This window comes from Ammodytes marinus (genome assembly GCF_949987685.1).
Source record: "Ammodytes marinus genome assembly, chromosome: 14".
Taxonomy (NCBI): Eukaryota; Metazoa; Chordata; class Actinopteri; order Uranoscopiformes; family Ammodytidae; genus Ammodytes; species Ammodytes marinus.
The window spans coordinates 15,971,019-15,990,898 of record NC_137218.1 but is presented as its reverse complement, the minus strand read 5'-3'; the positions used below and the strand labels follow the sequence as shown (position 1 = coordinate 15,990,898).

At 40.5% G+C, this 19,880-nt stretch overlaps 1 protein-coding gene across 1 annotated transcript; it reads left to right on the top strand.

Annotated features, from left to right (window-relative positions):
• Positions 1-7,344: 7,344 nt before the first annotated feature.
• slc47a1 (solute carrier family 47 member 1) lies at positions 7,345-18,349 on the top strand (the record flags this gene model as incomplete). Its single annotated transcript, XM_080041440.1, has 17 exons — positions 7,345-7,548; positions 7,915-8,016; positions 9,085-9,153; positions 9,273-9,421; positions 9,805-9,847; positions 11,829-11,873; positions 12,236-12,333; positions 13,036-13,133; positions 13,438-13,551; positions 15,195-15,262; positions 15,849-15,957; positions 16,284-16,359; positions 16,445-16,514; positions 16,657-16,789; positions 17,507-17,601; positions 17,773-17,877; positions 17,993-18,349. The coding sequence occupies 17 exons, from the start codon at positions 7,345-7,347 to the stop codon at positions 18,347-18,349; spliced, it is 1,935 nt and encodes a 644-aa protein (XP_079897566.1).
• Positions 18,350-19,880: the final 1,531 nt, after the last annotated feature.

Below are 19,880 nucleotides of genomic sequence, written 5' to 3'. Positions count from 1 at the left end.
GCTTATCCTGCCTCTCTCTTTTATTGTTGCATACTTATAACGTGCAAACACACGGAACATTTTTATAGGGTATTTTGTCATAACAATGGCAGTAAAACATCTTGGGTGTGGATCTAATTACACATTTTACAGGTTCATTTCATATTTGATTTTGATGGTTAGTTTGATAGTTTTTTCAAACTTTTTTTGTCGGTCTTTTGTATACACCTTTTTCATTTAACTCAATAAAATGCTTTTTCCAAATATATTAGTGTACTACTACTGACATTATTATTCTACAATGAGTAACCTACTTTTACTTCTGACATCTAATGTAATACATGATTCTGTTCGTCTCTACAAAGTGGTGAACATTTAAAAGGATTAACATTAGATTTTAGCAGAAGGCAAGCAGAACACTGTAGATACATAATATGAAGGGGGAGCACATTCTTTAGAGCATTGACAAACACAAGTGCGTGTGCATGTTTCCAACAGCCCTCCCTCTGTAAACCAGTAGAGAGAGGTATTGGCCAACTGAAAAAGGTTTTTTTCCACTGCAGGCAGCTAACAAAATGATGGCTTTAAACGTACATAACTCCTTTATGTTTTTAGGGAATTTCTACATCCTGCTACACTCTTACCTAAACATTTGTAACTCATTTTCATATCATGAGTTGTATTATGCAAGCTAATTAATGAGGCTACATTCAAAACACATATTTAATCCTACACTATTTTTTTAAAAACATATATCTCAATGGCATTACTAACCTTATAATTGGACTATTGCATTTTTGTTAATGATTTCTATCTTGTTACAGGGGAGCCAGGTGTACAGTACTAGGTTAGTACTCTCCACTTCCTCACTGTTGAATTAGCTACAATATGAATGTATTAGGCGCCAATGTAAAGTATTTATGTGCTGTTGTTATGGTGAAACAGCCTAATGTGGGAATATTTTTGCAATTTCAATTTACATACGATATTCCCATGAGAAGTTTATAACTTCACACACCTGATACCATTCTGAAATCTCAAATATGTTGGCCAATGAAAACATATTACAAAAATAATTCAGCAACAACTTTAACACATCTAAATATTATTGCAATTTGATGCATAATTATATCATCAACATAATTTGTAAACACATATGAACATTGTTGTTCTCCATGACAAATGTCTTGCTTTAGCATTCATTTTCTCTGAAACATCTGTCACTAACCATTGTCTGGACTTCACACATAGACAGATTATGAGATAATGGGCCTCTGGGCACATACTCTTAAAGGGCCCCCCACTCCTACCTATCCAGTCAGACAGATACATACAATTAATGGCAAAAACATATTAAAGAAGTAAGTGTTTCCCACAGGTTTTTGGGATACTGTGGGAGGGACCCTGGTCCTTGTTGGGGAGTCCAAGGGGCATGCCCCCCCGGATTTTTTTTTTTACCTTTGAAATCAATCTGGTAGCCTTGAAATCCAGCCCATATCTAGAACAATACAGGGTCTGGCCACGATCAATAGACCTTCCCAACTCAAGGGGCGGCACCTATGCGTGCATTTCAAATACCACTGCGCGCAATTGGATAGCACTACAACTAATCAGAGCAATGAACAAGATGACGTATTAAGCCCTGTTCGTTTAGTGAACAGCGGGGTTAACTGGTAAATTAAACTTTTGCCGTGGTCGGTCGGCAAAACAGAACATTCCTCTTTCTTGCAAAAGAAAGATTTGAGTGCCGTCTTCTAAATCGTTATGTGTCGAGGCCAAAGTCGTCTCAATCCCAAACAACATATCGGACATATCATGGCTTCTACGGCGCATGCACAGCACTTTTGTCATCTGGTTACGTCCCCCAAGAGTATCATACATAGGGCTCTGGCCCGCCCATATCAGATAGAACCAATTGAAACGTAGCTCAGAATTGTCTGACATACACTCAACAAAAATATAAACGCAACACTTTTGTTTTTGCTCCCATTTTTAATGAGATGGACTTAAAGATCTAAAATTCATTCCAGATACACAATATTACCATTTCTCTCAAACATTGTTCACAAATCTGTCTAAATGTGTGATAGTGAGCACTTCTGCTTTGCTGAGATAATCCATCCCACCTCACAGGTGTGCCACATCAAGATGCTGATCTGACATCATGATTAGTGCACAGGTGTGCCTTAGACTGTCCACAATAAAAGGCCACTCTGAAATGTGCATTTTTTTGCTTTATTGGGGGTCTGGGGACTCAGAACCAGTCAGTATCTGGTGTGACCACCATTTGCATCATGCAGTGCAACACATCTTCTTCGCATAGAGTTTATCAGATTGTCAATTGTGGCCTGTGGAATGTTGGTCCACTCCTCTTCAATGGCTGTGCGAAGTTGCTGGATATTAGTGGGAAGTGGTGCACGCTGTCGTATACGCCGGTCAAGCACATCCCAAACATGCTCAATGGGTGATATGTCCGGTGAGTATGCTGGCCATGCAAGAACTGGGACATTTTCAGCTTCCAAGAATTGTGTACAGATCCTTGCAACATGGGGCCGTGCATTATCTTGCTGAAACGTGAGGTGATGTTCATGGATGTATAACAATGGGCCTCAGGATCTCATCACGGTATCTCTGTGCATTCAAAATGCCATCAATAAAATGCACCTGTGTTCTTCGTCCATAACAGATGCCTGCCCATACCATAACCCCACCACCACCATGGGCCACTCGATCCACAACATTGACATCAGCAAAGCGCTCACCCACACGACGCCACACACGCTGTCTGCCATCTGCCCTGAACAATGTAAACCGAGATTCATCCGTGAAGAGAACACCTCTCCAACGTGCCAGACGCCATCGAATGTGAGCATTTGCCCACTCAAGTCTGTTACGGCGACGAGCTGGAGTCAGGTCAAGACCCCGATGAGGAGGACGAGCATGCAGTTGAGCTTCCCTGAGACGGTTTCTGACAGTTTGTGCAGAAATTGTTTGGTTATGCAAACCAATTGTTTCAGCAGCTGTCTCAGTGGCTGGTCTCAGACGATCTTGGAGGTGAACCTGCTGGATGTGGAGGTCCTGGGCTGGTGTGGTTACACGTGGTCTGCGGTCGTGAGGCCGGTTGGATGTACTGCCATATTCTCTGAAACGCCTTTGGAGATGGCTTATGGTGGAGAAATTAACATTCAATGCACGAGCAACAGATCTGGTTGACATTCCTGCTGTCAGCATGCCAATTGCACGCTCCCTCAATGCTTGTGGTATCTGTGGCATTTTGCTGTGAGACAAAACTGCACATTTCAGGATGGCCTTTTATTGTGGACAGTCTAAGGCACACCTGTGCACTAATCATGATGTCAGATCAGCATCTTGATGTGGCACACCTGTGAGGTGGGATGGATTATCTCAGCAAAGCAGAAGTGCTCACTATCACACATTTAGACAGATTTGTGAACAATGTTTGAGAGAAATGGTAATATTGTGTATCTGGAATGAATTTTAGATCTTTAAGTCCATCTCATGAAAAATGGGAGCAAAAACAAAAGTGTTGCGTTTATATTTTTGTTGAGTGTATTTAATGAGATTCAATGGATCGTGCCCAGACCAACATGCTGAGCAAATTTAATTTGCAAGAGGCAGGTCTGGATTTCCAGGCTATCAATCTGGTGCACGTTGAGAGGAAATTTTAGAGGCTAAATCAAATCCTGAGATGCAGAAGGAACATTATTTTTCAGATTTTTCTTAAACAGGCAGACCTCTTTACTCTGCAACTATTAAAAACAGTACAGTATATTGGTCTGCAGACCCACATTATATGATGGAGGGGTCCATTTCAACAGATAAATGGTAGATAGCTACTTTTTACAAACAGTATTGAATTTACACGGATAGCTTATTCCTGAATGTGTGTAGGGGCCTTAAAGGCCCCTCATGAAGCCCCTTAGACAGAGCTACTATTGCTGCTGTTTTTAACATGCTTTTGTATTTCTCCCCTACTAGTTGAGGGGCCCGTGATAATTTATTTCTTGTTAAATTTGAGTATCCTTATATTTATGGCGCTTTTCCACCGCATGGTATCAGCTCGACTCGACTCGACTCAACTCGCATTTTTGGCTTTCCCACCACAATTTGATGGTACCTGGTACCACGTAGCGGCTGCTTTTTTATCGCCTCGCTCTAGGTTCCAAGCGAGCTGAGCCGATGCTAAAAGGTGACGTCGGCAGACGGCCGGCCACTGATTGGCCAGAGACTATTGTCTGGCCAATCAGTGGCCAGAGACTACCGGCTTCATTCTGTTGTTTATTCTCCCCAACTCTCCGGGACTTTTGAGTGTATTTACGCCGCGTGCAGCCTTCTCTGGCTCTCTTTCATTTGATTTGCATCACAGATCTGAATTTATTTTCCATATATTCGCTAAGCTCACCCAGTGTTGGTTGTTGGGGAAGTTACTTATCATACGAGAGGAGACATGTAGGGCAGCTAGCAGCTAGGCTAATAGTAGCCAGCTGGGACAGACATGATAGCGAGCGATTACATTACAAGCCTCGGACTGAACTGATTACCTCAATAAAATATTCAGGCTGAGACACGGCTTGCATTTGAAAACACGTATCCTGAAACAAGCACTAAACAGTCAACTTTATCATGCCCGTGTTTACGTGCATAGGGATGTACGTGACGCATCCCTAAAGCTGACTGTGTGGCAGAGTCACACATCGGGACAACAACCATCCCTTTTAATGGCCCGTAGCAATATTCTTCTACTTCTTTTAGCAAACAGATACAAGGGGGGTATTTCTTAAACATTTTTCATCCGTGTTTTTGGCGGTTGGTTCAGTTAATAGTGCAACAACTGCTCGCAATTTCTGCTCTGCTACTTTGCTCCGGAGTAGGCTTTCAGCCCCTTACGACGACCCCGCCCACGTTCAGCAGGTACTATTTGCAGTGGAAAACGACCCGTGCTGCTACCAAACCAAGTTGAGTCGAGTCGAGTTGAGTCGAGTCGAGCTACATTTGCGGTGGAAAAGCGCCATTAGGCTAGTGACTGAGCTCTTTGACCATGCAACTTGAAAAGTTACTATCAGTATCTCTGGCTTTGGATCTGCCCAGTGCCACTCTGGATCTACCAACCAATTGCATAACGTTTGGTTGTGACGTATGTCATGCGCCGGCTTCTGAGCCACTCCTTCTGTTCGCTGATTGGACTGGCAGAAATCTGGCTGGATAGAACCCACTAATTTACCGCACACGCAGACTGACTACTGAAGGGAAATTAAAATTAAGCGGAAGTATGTAGGCGGGCGGTGCCAGGCTGATAAGACGGCAGCAGATACTCTTCTATATCAGATTTCGATTTCCCTGAGTGCTGTCTCAACTCAAAGCACACAGTTCAGCTTAAAATGATTGGCCTGTATATGATAACCCTATTTTATACTTCTAACATTCGCTTTTGAAAAAAACAAAACAAAATCTATTATGACTGAGCATGATAAGTGTTAGTTGTGTTACAAGCCTACCTCAAACCTTCAACTTCTTTGCTCGTGTATTTGCATTTTTTTTTTTTTTTTTTAAGATATTTTTTGGGCATTTTTATGCTTTATTTGATAGTGCAGAGAGACAGAGGTGAAATGGGGCACAGAGGGGAGTGACATGCAGAGAACGACCGCGGGTGGGAATCGAACCCGGGTCTGCTGCTGGGCCCGGCCCGGGAGGGGGACGCCTTCCCAACTGAGCTAAAGGCGCCCCGTGTATTTGCATTTGTTAAGGTGAATCTTATGCGCCATAAGTTTTGGACATTTGATAAACAGTAAGCTACATAATATGCCTGCTTCTTATACCAGCTCTGTAAATAAGTCCTCATGTATACAGTCAGATCAGTCAAAGATCAAAGGTTAACAGCAATTTCAACATAATTTGTGGGGGAATAATTTGATGTTGCACAACTGAGTAGTAAGGTTTATGTAAGCTGATATTTGTTTCTGATAACTGATGTGAGTGACTTCTTTTATAGGCAAGGCAAGGCAAGGCAAGGCAAGTTTATTTCTAAAGCACATTTCGGACACAAGGCCATTCAAGGTGCTTTACAGATGCAAAAACAAAATACATCAAGAATAGAGCACACATTAAAAAAAAATGCATAAAAACATTAAAAAAAATACATAAAAACATAAAATAATTAAAACATTTAAAAAGAATAAAAATAAATAAAAATTTAGATTTACAGGTTAAAACGGAAACAATAAAGTCTTCAGACCTGATTTAAAAGAGCCGAGTGTTGAAGCGGACCTCAAGTCCCCTGGAAGTTTATTCCAGAGCTTGGGTGCTCAAGCACATACTAAAGCTTGAGGATTTGATTGGTCACACATTACTTTGTCACATAAATTGACTGAAAGTAAAGGCTGGTCAATGCTGTTTTGCAAATGATATGCATAAACTGAGCACTCCCTAAAACTGTGTCTTTTCCAAAAAGCTAAAAGTAAGAGCCAGTGATTTAATCAATATTGCTGCTCAATCTTAGTAATTTTTTTCTACTTTTAAGTGGAAGATACCTTAAAATACTGGTAAATAAAAGTAGACGTCACTAAGCATAGTCAGCAAAAAAGAGCATTGCAAGTTTGTGTGCACGTGTGACTATGTTTGTTTATGGACTACACAAGGAGAGCCAGCCAGGGATAAAGTCAGTGATCAAGGTACACTCAGGAGGCAGATAGGCTCTGTGGCTAATTGCGCGCGCACACACACACACACACACACACACACACACACACACACACACACACACACACACACACACACACACACACACACACACACACACACACACACACACACACACACACACACACACACACACACACACACACACACACACACACACACACTTACACAAAGCATGGCTGCCCTAAATGCAAACTTGCAGAGTTTGTGCCATAAGAGCTTTTTGGGTGCACGTGCAAACAGCCATTCCTCATCAGATTACTACTGAGCCCTGTAAGACCACACACACGCTCACACAGCAAAAATATGTCAATGAAACATGTTCACAGAGTGCTCACTCAATGTATTTACACTTCAGACACACTCAATTCACTACCTCCCTACAGAAAAACTCGTCTCCACTCCATCACACCCTCTGTTCTCTCTTCCCCTCTCCTTTATTAATTTTCTAATCTTCCCCCTCCTCCGGACCACATCATTTAATCAGTAACTTTCAAGACATGCGTGTGTTGTATTTCTAAACCTAGATAGACAACCCCTCTTACCCTTGCTCTCTCTTTCCCCAGTCCCTCCCTCCCAGCCTCCCTCCCCTTGTCCCTTTGCTTTTGTCCCTTCCCTCTCCCTCCTCTCTTCTTTTACCGTGTTTGAATGGAGAAGCCGGAACCTGCATGCCCGTCGCTGGGTGCAGGGCCCATTGCTGGGGTTTCTGTTGCCAAGATGGCAGGGGTTGAGGGAGATGAGGAGGCGACAGCTGTCAGCTCCAAACTGTTTCGGTGTGCATGCGTGAGACGCTGGCTGCCACTGGCCTACAGAGAAGAACTATACCAAGTCTTACGACTCACAGGCCCATTGGTGAGTAGGGGAAAGTTGAAGTGTTGGTGGGACGGATCGGTATGTTGTTCATAAAGTGCAACAAACGTTATACATTTAACAACTGTATTCCTTTATTGCAGAGTTACTGTTGAATGTGTGTTGTTTACAGGGTAATTTGAAGTTACATGAAATATAAATATACATTATGCAAAATGTGAATTAAAATGCTGCCTATGCTGTAGGTTAGTGCAAACCTGATTTCACAACACTGCTCTCGAACTTTTCTGATAGCACATGAGTGCAAATAAGCTGTCTGAACCTAGTTAACAACAATCATTTGTTGCATCAGTTTAACCTGATCAATGATGGGCTGTTTAGTCTTAATCTTTCTGTTTGTTTCTACAGCTGTTGTCTCGGATTCTGAACTTCCTCATGCCCTTTGTGATCACCATATTCTGTGGTCATATTGGTAATGCAGAACTGGCTGGATACGCGCTGGCCTCAGCGGTAGTTACAACTACTACTCTGTCTACTTACTGTATTACTTTTAATGCTGTTACTATGTAATTTCTGTGTATTCCTGTGTGTTTGTGTGTGTCTGTGTGTATGTTTGGTGTGTGTGTGTGTGTGTGTGTGTGTGTGTGTGTGTGTGTGTGTGTGTGTGTGAGTAGACACTAAAATGTATGTAATGTAGTAGTACACCTTCATGTGTGTGTAACTTTTTACCACAGTGCAGATCTGGTGAGTAATGTTCCTTTTATGTACCTTTGAACATCCAAAGGATTAAGCAATATCCAAAAGTTTGCAGAGAGACAAACAAATTCACATCAGCATCTGCCATGTCACATGGGGTACAGAACACTGCTAAAACAACCAAAAGCTGTTGTGCACCTGCACAAACAGAAAAGAGTAGGCAGAAGTGTAGACACTAAAGACAAGCAAAGCGATGTGAATTTATTGTTTCTCAGGGGCACTGTAATAGACATAAAACATTTAATTACATTTAAAATACATTTATAACCTGCCAACAAAGAACCAACATAGTTGTGTGTACCTCCCCAGTTTCAATAAACAAACATAAGGATGGATGGATTATAGATTTAAGATAAACTCACAAAAGATATTACCTTGCAATAAGAGATTACGTAATCTTTAGTTGACACAAAAGCTGCGTTAGTGGTTAGTATGAGTTGACTGAAAAAATATCTAAATTAAAAATTTGTTATGACTGTACTTTACAGTCAAAGATGGTTCTGAATAGTCAAGGTTTGATAAAAGAAAGGATGATATAGTCCGTGTAAAGCTACATTCGATGTTCTCAGTCACCTATTGATACCGGCAATATAGGTGGAGAGTCTCTAAAAGGGTTAGGGTTAACACAAATAGCAATGGGGAACCATATGCATATTAATTGCGTGGGAAAGGTGTGGCAAAACTAAGTGTCAAGAAATAAGATTAATTTACAAATTTATCAGAGTAATACAAAAAAATAAGTAAACTACTTTTAAAAAGTAACACTGTATAACATCCAGCACTTGTTCTCTGCTTTTTTGTCTTTAAATCTCCTTCTCTCAGACCATTAACATGACAACAACTGCAACAGGCTATGGCCTTTCTCTTGCGTGTGACACACTCATTTCCCAGGTGAGCAGATCACTTTATCTGTGCCTCAGTGCCACTGTCTGTTATCTACAGAAATGTTTACATTTTGTAACCTATGTAATTGGAATTAGTCCTTTATTTGTCTTAATTGTGTTTTGCAGACATTTGGCAGTAAGAACCTAAAACGTGTGGGAGTAATTCTCCAAAGGAGTTCTTTGATCCTCTTACTGTTCTGTCTGCCATGTTGGGCTCTTCTCATCAACTCTCACAACATACTGCTTCTCTTGCACCAAGAGGAAGAGGTGGCGAGGTAAATTCACAGTTTATCAAACAGTGTATTCTTCAAAAGGACCGATACTCTATGAGTTACTTTGTTTAAAAAAACACGATATCTTTATTTTTAGCCATGGTTGTTTTTCTCAGTAATGCTGACAATATTAATACCTATTGTTTTTTTTTCCAGGATGGTATGTAGCTTTGTACATGTTGTATCAATCTAGAAAAGAGAAGTATTATAGTTTGATTATTTTATTATGAGGCACTCAAGCAGCAAAGTAGAAATTGCATGTGAACAGAACCATAGTTGCACATATTGAATTGCAAATAGAGGGGCATATCAGAGCAAAAAGCAAATTATTTTCAATGTGTTTGCTTTTCTAAAGTAATGGCATACTCTGTTTTCCTCCCCTTCAGAATTGCCAACCTCTACATGATGGCATTTCTACCAGCTATTCCAGTGAGTGCAATGAACACAAACACTCCCCAGAGTCTGAGAAAAAAATATAATGTGGTCTCCTGAGGGGACTTACAATTGTACTGCCTTATGCAATACAGGTTGTTTTATGCAGAATTATGTACTTACCCGAGCTACAGAATTTGCATATTGAGACAAAATAGTAAGCACAGTGGCAAATGATGTAAGGAGATGCCTTTGTCTGACATTCCAACTTGTGGTCCATTTGGGTTTTTTAGCTAATCAAAAGACTGGAGATGTGTTACAGTGTTGGTTAGTTATATACTTTAAGATAATACTTAGATACCCTCTGGCCTAGCCTTCAAGCCACGCAGTGTCAACCTGCTGTAGTTATGCACACTACACCTTAATTACTGAGAATTGCTGCAGCAACTCAAATTCAATGATCACCTTTTTTATGATGCTTTAAGGATGGTCAGAATGAAATATATTTACGCCTACAAAATGAACGCAGAAATACAAAATGAATAGCAGACAAACGGTTAAAATGTGTTGATAATAGGGCTGTCAAGCGATTAAAAAAAATTATCTAATTAATTACAGGCTCTGTGATTAATTAATCTAAATTAATCGCATACTTACATGACACTTGTATGCCTGTTTATAAACAACTGTATAGGCTACTCTCTCTCTCTCTCTCTCTCTCTCTCTCTCTCCCCCCGTCTCTCGTAACTTCTGCTTCTTGCTAAATGACGACTGTCTATCTTCCACACAACAGATAGCGCTGCACTGCCACAGGTGCGGTGCGCATAGCCTATGCCGACTCATTCACTGTCCTACTCATAGCCAAAAATATTGAGACACACACACACACACACACACACACACACACACACACACACACACACACACACACACACACACACACACACACACACACACACACACACACACACACACACACACACACACACATACACAAAGGTGGAAAAAAGACAGGCATATGCCAGCTAGGAAGAGTGAGAGGGGGCGGGTTTCCGTTTGTGGGAGACGATCGCAGCTAGCAAACAGAGACACGGAGGAAGATTGAGAGATACTGTTTTGAACCTACATTGTTAATTAGGCACCCACTAAATCAATAATGCACAGACACTGCGGAGAATAACAAAAGACGTATTCCTACCTTCATGCTTATTTGCCCGGAGCAGCCCATAACACATCCATAAAGCCCTCGGCCTCTTTCCCCTGCTTCTTTCTTTACTCTTTAATCCCGTGCGGGCCGTGTCAGCAAGCTACAGGTGCAGCTCCGCTATCGTCTCACATCTTTTGCACCGGGTCAAAGGGCATTATAGAAGTGCGATTAATCTGCGTTCATTTTTTTAATCGCGTTAATTTTTCTGTGATTAATTAATCGAAATTAACGCGTTTATTTGACAGCCCTAGTTGATAAATTGACTTGAATTAATTTTTTCAACAGCGTAAGCCATGTCATTGTCTGTGTATAAAACATGTGCATTCCATCATATTCTCTCCATGACCTTTCTTGTGCATAGGATGAAAGTAATGCATGAGTAGCTGCATCTTTGTGATAATGGGCAAAAACAAAACAAAAACCCAGTAGTATGTTTCCAGAAAAAATGGACGTGTCAAGAAAACAATGAATGCCTACAGTCTGAAAATCTTCTTCAGATATTATCAAAATTAAGTATATGATTGAAAACCAAGGCACAAAAGCCAACTCTGTCCATTACGTTGTGCTTACTCTATTACCCCCCTAATTGTGTTAATACGGTTAGAGTGTTTATGATTCATTAATTTACGTATTAGCCATTCATATTTTTCATTAAATTATTAGTAGTACACATCACACACAACATATCAGCAGTAGCATAGGGGCAACATATACAGTTGTATTGAGTGCTTATCACAGCTTAATTACATCAGTTGTGTTTGTATCTTAGCTGGTGTCTGAGAGTGCTACCAGTTTTATTCTCTCAATAACCCACTTTGTGTCTCCCTTCAGGCCATGTTCCTGCACCAGCTGCAAGTTGCCTACCTACAAAACCAAGTAAGTTTATAAGAAGTGTGATTCTCCTGCACTGAATTTCAGTGGACTGCATAGTGTTTGTTTTACCTAAACAACTTCAGGAAATTGTGGCACTCCAGTGGTAAAACTTAAGATGAAACTCTGTACATTGTCTTGTTTTCTTGCGTATAATTTAATTGCACATGCTACTTTTCTATGTGCTGGGCAATTGATTACTAATATATCTGATGCCGACTTGTGAGGTAGAGGCGTTTAAATTTTTAACCAATTGGCATGTGCATCCCTATTTAGAACCTGCATAAATAATATTCTTGCAGTTTGAAAACTAGCTCTACGCATTGGATATAGCTCGCTGTACATTCCATGTCTTTTTTGTTTGCCAGGGGATCATTCTGCCTCAGATGTACACAGCAGCAGCAGCAAACATTTTAAACTTGGGGCTCAACTATGTCCTAATCATCAGCCTCGAGCTAGGTGTCCTGTAAGTGTTTCATGCTGCGTCTTCATTCCTTTTAATTTTTAAATATACTTTGCTTCATATGGTATCAGGCTTCCATCATTCAAACATATCGTTGAGCCGCTGGAATTTAAAGCAGAGAAACCATCTCTTGCGCTCTCCTGATCACTTTACTGTTGTCCAAATAGGAGAGTGCTGTGGGCTGATGCATAGCCAGGAGTTTGGAAGGAAGAGGACAGGAGGTCAGAAAACTCATTGCACATCCTAATCTACTTAAGAAGAATGACATGTTTTCTGTTTAAAACAGAGTCAGCAGTACACTGATGTTTATTATTTTTGTACTTTATTCTGAGAGAGAAGCAGTGTAGGGCAGAGAAGGAAGAGGGAATCATTTGATCCTGGTCCAGCTGGACAAACATTTGATTCAACAGGCAGTTGACTTCACCAATCAGGTCTCTGTGGTCAGGTCAGGTCAGGTCTATTCCTCCACTCCCATATGAAGTATGGACTCCTGCAAATTTTCAAGGCTTATTCTCAGAACCCTTAGACATCAAGTGTGCTCAAAACACAACATAACTGTCTTGATGCAGACCTCCCTTGAACCCTCAGTGTGCAGTCCTTCCCCTTCTTTGCCTAGAGAGAGGGATCGAGTCACAGCTAAAGTAGACCACCATTGAGGTATCCACTCCAATATAAAAAAATATGTTTTATCATGTGTGTTTGCAGTGGATCAGCGATTGCTAACAGCCTCTCTCAGATCACCATCTGCTTGCTATTGTTTGGCTATATCAGATGGAAGAAGCTCCATACGCAGACATGGGCAGGCGAGTGACACACACACACACACACACACACACACACACACACACACACACACACACACACACACACACACACACACACACACACACACACACACACACACACACACACACACACACACACACACGCACGCACAGACACACTTGGATATCTTACTAAATGATACTAAATGACATACACATCTGGGCCAAAAGGCATATTATGTGTGTAAGCAGTTTAAAAATCTGTTTTCAAAAATCACTCACCTCCTACAGGCCATGCGGAGTATAACGCTACCCTAACATTTCTGTGTGAAACCTTTTCCAGGCTGGTCCACTGACTGTCTGCAAGAGTGGGGCTCCTATATGAAGCTAGCAGTTCCCAGTGCTTTCATGGTCTGCTTTGAGTGGTGGATCTGGGAGATTGGAGGTTTCCTTGCTGGTTAGTGTTGTTTTCCGCACAAAAAGGGTTGCTTTTTCGTAATTTCTTTAAACTTCACATATTATGCTAATTTTCAGGTTCAGAATTGTCATTTGGGTTTTTTCTAGAAACACGTTCTCTCCAAAAATAAGTAGCATACATAGGGGAGAACGGGGTAATGTGAAACACTTTTTACATGTGCTCCCCTCTAAGCGAGCTAAATTGAAATGTACACATTTCCCATTAATTCAGGATGTTTCCTAGCAATAGACATTATCAGAATTTATTCAGGACGAAGGGCAGTGAAAATATGATTGTTTAAAACAAAACTGAGACAGACCAGAGAAATCAAGGGGGTTAACTGATCCACTTACTTTTTTCCACTCTGAAACTACCATAACAACACATGCTGTGAGAGTTTGAATCCTGACAGCTAGCTTGAAAACCAAATATTCCAAAACTAATGTCGGACTAGTAACAGAATCATGGGGTTTGGTCAATTAAGCAAAACATTTTTCTAAACACTTGAAAGCAACTCTGATCGAATACAAGATATAATTAGAACACAGTCTGGGGGTCAGAACACAGGACCCTTAGAGCCAGCTGGTGTCTGGGGGTCAGAGCAAAGGACAATCAGAACCAGATAGAAACAGCCTGGGACTCAGAACACAGGACTAGACCCAGCTGTCATTTTCTATCTTTTGAGTCTTTGATTAATATTTTTCTGCATTTGTTTTATTGGGATCATTCATTGAATAAAGACATATTACTTAGAGTGTATTGATGTTGAATGTCACTCTCTTGTCCCCCACATACATACGTGCCAAACCATGTCCTTGCTGACTCCTCTTCAACCATTCAACCCCCACCTCCGGCCCGCATTGTCTTTTGTCTTACTCAAATTAGTCTCCTTGCTACCTCAAATATAATGGATTCATTAAAAGAGGGCACAGACACTGTCTCACTATACCCCACAGCATTTGTCTCACTTTACCCCACTGCCACAATTTGAGAAAAAACTACCTCTCTCAGCAATTCAGGCTAATCTTCAGTTATCATCATCACATGGTTTCATATGTATGTTGGTAGTTCATCAACATGTATGATAGAAGTGTTTCTACCTGAATCAATTTGCTTTGACACAACACTTGATTAAGTTGACAGCAAGACAATTTACTTTTACATGCAAAAAATAAATTTTTTGTGGAAAAAACATGCTTACAACATCACCATGAGGTCCTCTCCTTCATGGCCAAGGGGAAATGAGAGGAGCTTGAAAACATAATTCTCACATGACCAAAAATGTGCTCCATTGCCTAGATACAGGGGGTGTCTCACATTACCCATGTCTCACATTTCCCCGTTCTCCCTATGCCAAAAGAGAATTATTTAAAAATAGAAAAAGAAAGAAACTATTTTCATTGTGTAGTGTCCAAAAACCCGTTTATATGTCTCAAAGTGCCATTGATGAAAACTCTCTGTCTGAAATGCTCCGTTCAACAGCTTGTCTCATTAAACCCTGCCTTCCAAACAGCCCAGTCTGCCCTGGGGTCTCATATTAATGAAAAAGTGAATTTTGCATAATATGGAACCTTTAAAACCACCTTGAGTGGAGTGAAGTATCTAAGGGATGTTATACCAGCATTTTGTACGTGTCTTATCAGGTGTTCTTGGTGAAGTGGATCTTGCTGCCCAGCATGTGTTGGTGGAAATTGGAGCCATAACATACATGGTAAGGATCATCCAATGTGTTGTTCATTTTGATATCTATATAGCATACATATTATTAGTTAACAATAAAGCAGCATTTAGGAAAAGGTGTTTGTTCACAATAGAGGGGAAGATCGATACCGTCTCATAAAGGACATAGATCCAGGGGGGATTAGCTCCGATTAGAAGGAAACTGCCATTTTAGCTCTCTCAAAACTTCTAAAAGACAACTACCAACACCTCAGCTTACAAAATTACCATTTTTACAGGGAGTTAAATGCTGGAACTGTGTCTTGGCACACTGCGGCAGTGAGTTTTCTTCCCCTTGTCTAACGTTGGAGAAACTCTGCACGGTGGATAGTGACATTTTTGTTGGCAACAAAAAAACTGTTATGTATTTTATATTTGTGTACAGAAATTACTAATAAACAAGTTTAAGAGATGCATACTGACCTAGGCTGACAGTGATTATTGATTTTTTCAGCAAACTTTTGGAGCCCAAGTGAATAAGCGTATTTCCAAAATGTCAATGATAATCACATATTCCTTTAAGTTAATTGTGTAACTGAATGTAACTGACATCAAAAAGTAATATGTAGTCCTTGTAGTTCCCTCTAGGTGTCCATGCAGCTGCCTGTGTCCGTGTTGGGAATGCTCTGGGAGCCGGGAACACTACAAGGGCCATAATAACCTGCAAAGTGGCCCTGGTTCTGTCAGGTACAGTACCTTATGCACCTTATGAAGACCCATTCGCATGTACTTGTAGTTGTAACCACAAACAAACATAGATGGACATAAACTAAAGCGTTCCCACTGAGAATTCCTGATTGTGATTGTTTGCAATGCGTATTCATTTCTACAAATACAGTATAATTGGACACCTCCAACATAGATTTAATCAATTGAATATAAAGCAACACCAAGGGTTAGCTAAATATGCTTGATTTGTGTTTTAATTTGTGTTAGAACATGAAAATCATGAAGTTCAATTGCAGAACATACAACTTGTCAGGTATTATCCCTTATGTATGTCTCCACTGTAGGAGTGCTTGCTGTGATCCAGTGTTTTTTCATCCTTGGCACTAAGTCCATCATGGGCTACATATTTACCTCTGATGAGTGAGTTACAGACCAACATACATTCATTCATGTACCATGTATAGGCAACTACTGTATGTTGTTGATGATCTTCTACTGTTCGCAGAAACATTGTGGAGATTGTCTCAGAAATCCTGAGTTACTACTCATTTCTACAATTCTTTGACGCAATTCTGGTATGTTATACAGAACAGCAAAATGTTCTTGTCTAGATTTGCATTGAGCCCTGGTGTGGAATAGTAAAAATAATTGTTTTCCTACTTTGTTGAATCAATCTCTCTTATTTTTTAAACTTTTTGAATCTATCTGTGTTTTCAGTGTGTCTGCTCAGGGGTTCTTGTAGGAGCTGGGATGCAGAAAATTGCCGCCGTGTCCAATCTGGTGGCTTACTACTGCATCGGTCTGCCAGTGGGAATAGCTCTGATGTTTGCTGCCAAACTCAGAATATTAGGTAATGCTTTCACCTCATTGTATTGCTGTGAGTTTCCGCAAAGACACAATCAAAAGAAATACAGTGAGCCTGTTATTCCTGTGACCTTACACAAACCCTCTTGTCCACTCACAGTGTGCATTCATGATAACTGTGCACGCAAGCTCACACATTCAAGCACACACATTCAAGCACACACTTACAATGTACATTTAAGCTCTGAGGTTTGTGTCTTTTTGCTTGTATCTATATTTATAACGCCATCCCATAAAACATTTGCGAAGCTCTACTGAAAAAAATGGGACTACAAGAGGGATTGATTTAATTCAGTTTCTAATGGTGATTGTTATATAAAGGACTTCCGAAGTAATTCAGATTTTATAATAAAACAAAGGTGGCTCCCAAGCCTTTAGCAACCCTTCAGATCTTTTAAGCGATGCTAGCGACTCTAGGGAAGGCATGTTGGCGATCATTGGTATTTATAGTTTCTGGTGGTCACATGACTTACTTACATACGGCACGTTATCATCACTGTCATTGTGAGAATGTAAGCATCCAGACATTAGCATTTAGCTCAAAGTACTGCTTTGCACCTTACAGCCTCACAGATTCACTAGAGTGGCTGTATCTTAAGGTTTTTGTCATAAAGATTAGGAATATCGTTTTTGTCTTTTTTTTCCATTACTAAGTGAATTAAGTGCAAATATGTAACGCATATGTGTTTGGGTTTCTCGTTAGGCTTCTGGCTGGGTCTCTTTATATGTGTTTTATTTGAGGTGGGTTTGTTCCTCGTGCTAATCTTCAAACTCAACTGGAAGAAAGTCACACACAAGGTAGGATTCTCTCATCTTTCTTTAGAACCTTACATGGTGTTGAAATTTTTTCAAAACATTTTTTTTTTGTTGTTGCAAAGAAGCACCATCTGGAGGCATATCCCTGAAGCATTCTATCTCCCCTGTATGTACCTGTCATTTTCCTGTGTCTCATGAACCTCACTTTTTCAGGCTCTGCTACGATCTGGAAAGAACTTGGTGATGACACCAAGGCGTCCTGTTAGTACATTGCTGAATGATGCAATGGTGCCCGACATCTCTGACTGCCCTAATACAGTTAGTACAAATGTTCAGGATCTGTGTGTTTGTGTTGCTAAGCAGGGTGATAGTTCCTGTTAGTTTGGCCATACTTGAGCTACTCACTTCTTTTTTCACTCTTTTCACTCTGAAGGTCCAATTGAATGGGGAGGATGGCCCTAAAGCAGATGGCTACAGTCCAGTCACCACTCAGGACGGGGAGCTGAAAGCAGGTCATGAGGCCGAGGGCAGGAACCCAAACGCATCAGGGACAGAGAAGAACAAAAATACTCCGAAACCTCAAATGTTGCTGTCCGTCACTCAGCTAATCTTGCGCCGGGGACTCGCCTTCTTTATTTCAGTTCTCATTTTGGCCATAGGTGTTGCTTTCCATGTTGCTTTCCCAGCTCCTGAGCCCTCTGCCCACAGTAGGGCCAACTTTACCCTAAACTGGGCTAATGACTCCACTCCTACACTACTAGCTCCACTGGAACTGACCACAAACCTGTGAGCTATCCTTCACCTCCTAATGCAGACAGCCAGGCAGACAGGCTGAACAGTTCTCACAAACTAATAATGTAGATCTCTCAGAGATTCAGGTTTCGTAGTCGACTTGGGTTGTTCATTTGAAAAAACTACAGCTCTCTACCAGCTCTGTACTTTGTAGAGAAACATATGTCAGCAGAAACCTGGAAGCAATATCAAAAGAGACTTTAGACTAGCAGGATGAACAAAGGTCTTGTTGCTAAGATCATGTTTTAACTTGTTCAGCCAGAGATGAACAACTGGGACTGCAAGACGCATTATAAATCCCTCACTGAGAGACAACGTGGGCATGAAGCAACAGATGTTCTTCCTCAGATTTTATTTACATATTGCACGGTGACATGTATCTTCTTTCTTACTGACCTTAAGTCATTTTCTCTTGTTTTCACTTTAAGTGTAAGATTGACTGTAAATATCTGATGGAACATTTAAATGTAAATAAGTAATGCACAGTTTTAACTAAATGGGCAGGCTATACATTACTGCTTCCTAAATCACTTTCACGTGCCCTTAATAAATAATTTGTGATTTTTAATATTTTACTGAATATCTATGGCCAAAGTGATAATGTACTGCCATATGAGAGCATTCGGATCAATGAAAATGACTTTTGTAGTGTATAACAATGAAACCAACCATGGAGTGCATGGCAGACTCTATTTTATAGGTTGTTATGGTAAATATGCAGGTGAAGGGGAGTCAAGTATGTTGCCAAGGATCAAAATATTAAACCACCAATTTCTGAGATCCTACGGTTGGCCTACTAAAGACAGAAGAAAGTTAAAAATTATACTCGCAGCCCTGCTAGGATGTCAAGTCAAGTCAACTTTATTGTACATTTCTGCAATATGTGCCAGACATACAGAGGAATCGAAATTACGTTTCTCTCCGACCCACGGTACAAAAGGATAAACATTTGTAAAAAGTATAACTACATTCACATGGGATAGTCCTATAAAGAAGATTTCCCCTTTACCACATATGAATTGTGTATACAAAGCAGGACAAACAGTAGTAGGGGAGAGAGTGGGGGGAGCTGTGCCACTTTTTACTCAAAGTGACTTTAAAGTGAGGTGTTGACTGTAATGTCTCCAACTAAAATATCTATGTATATTTCAGGATTTGGTGCATCCCCGGCAACAATACCTTTGGATCTGAAATAAACTGTATAAGAAATATAGCTTTCGGAAAAAAATTGTCTTGTGGCATAACTTGCCCCCGGTGCGAGGTGAGTTGTGCCTTTGGAGAGAATACCATGGGGTAAATTGTGACATTGATATATATCTCATAACTGAAATGCAAGACACATCCATAAGACAATTACTCATTTAAGGTTTATTTAGAGTAAATAAAGTAAATATTTTACAAAGATTGAAGGTCAATTTTCTTAAACAAGGCCTAGCAGATCTAGGTGGTTTTACCTGCAAAGCTCACAATGACAAAGTCACAATCATCATCTTTCTGGCCATCTGAACTGTTATCAATGGTGTCTTTAA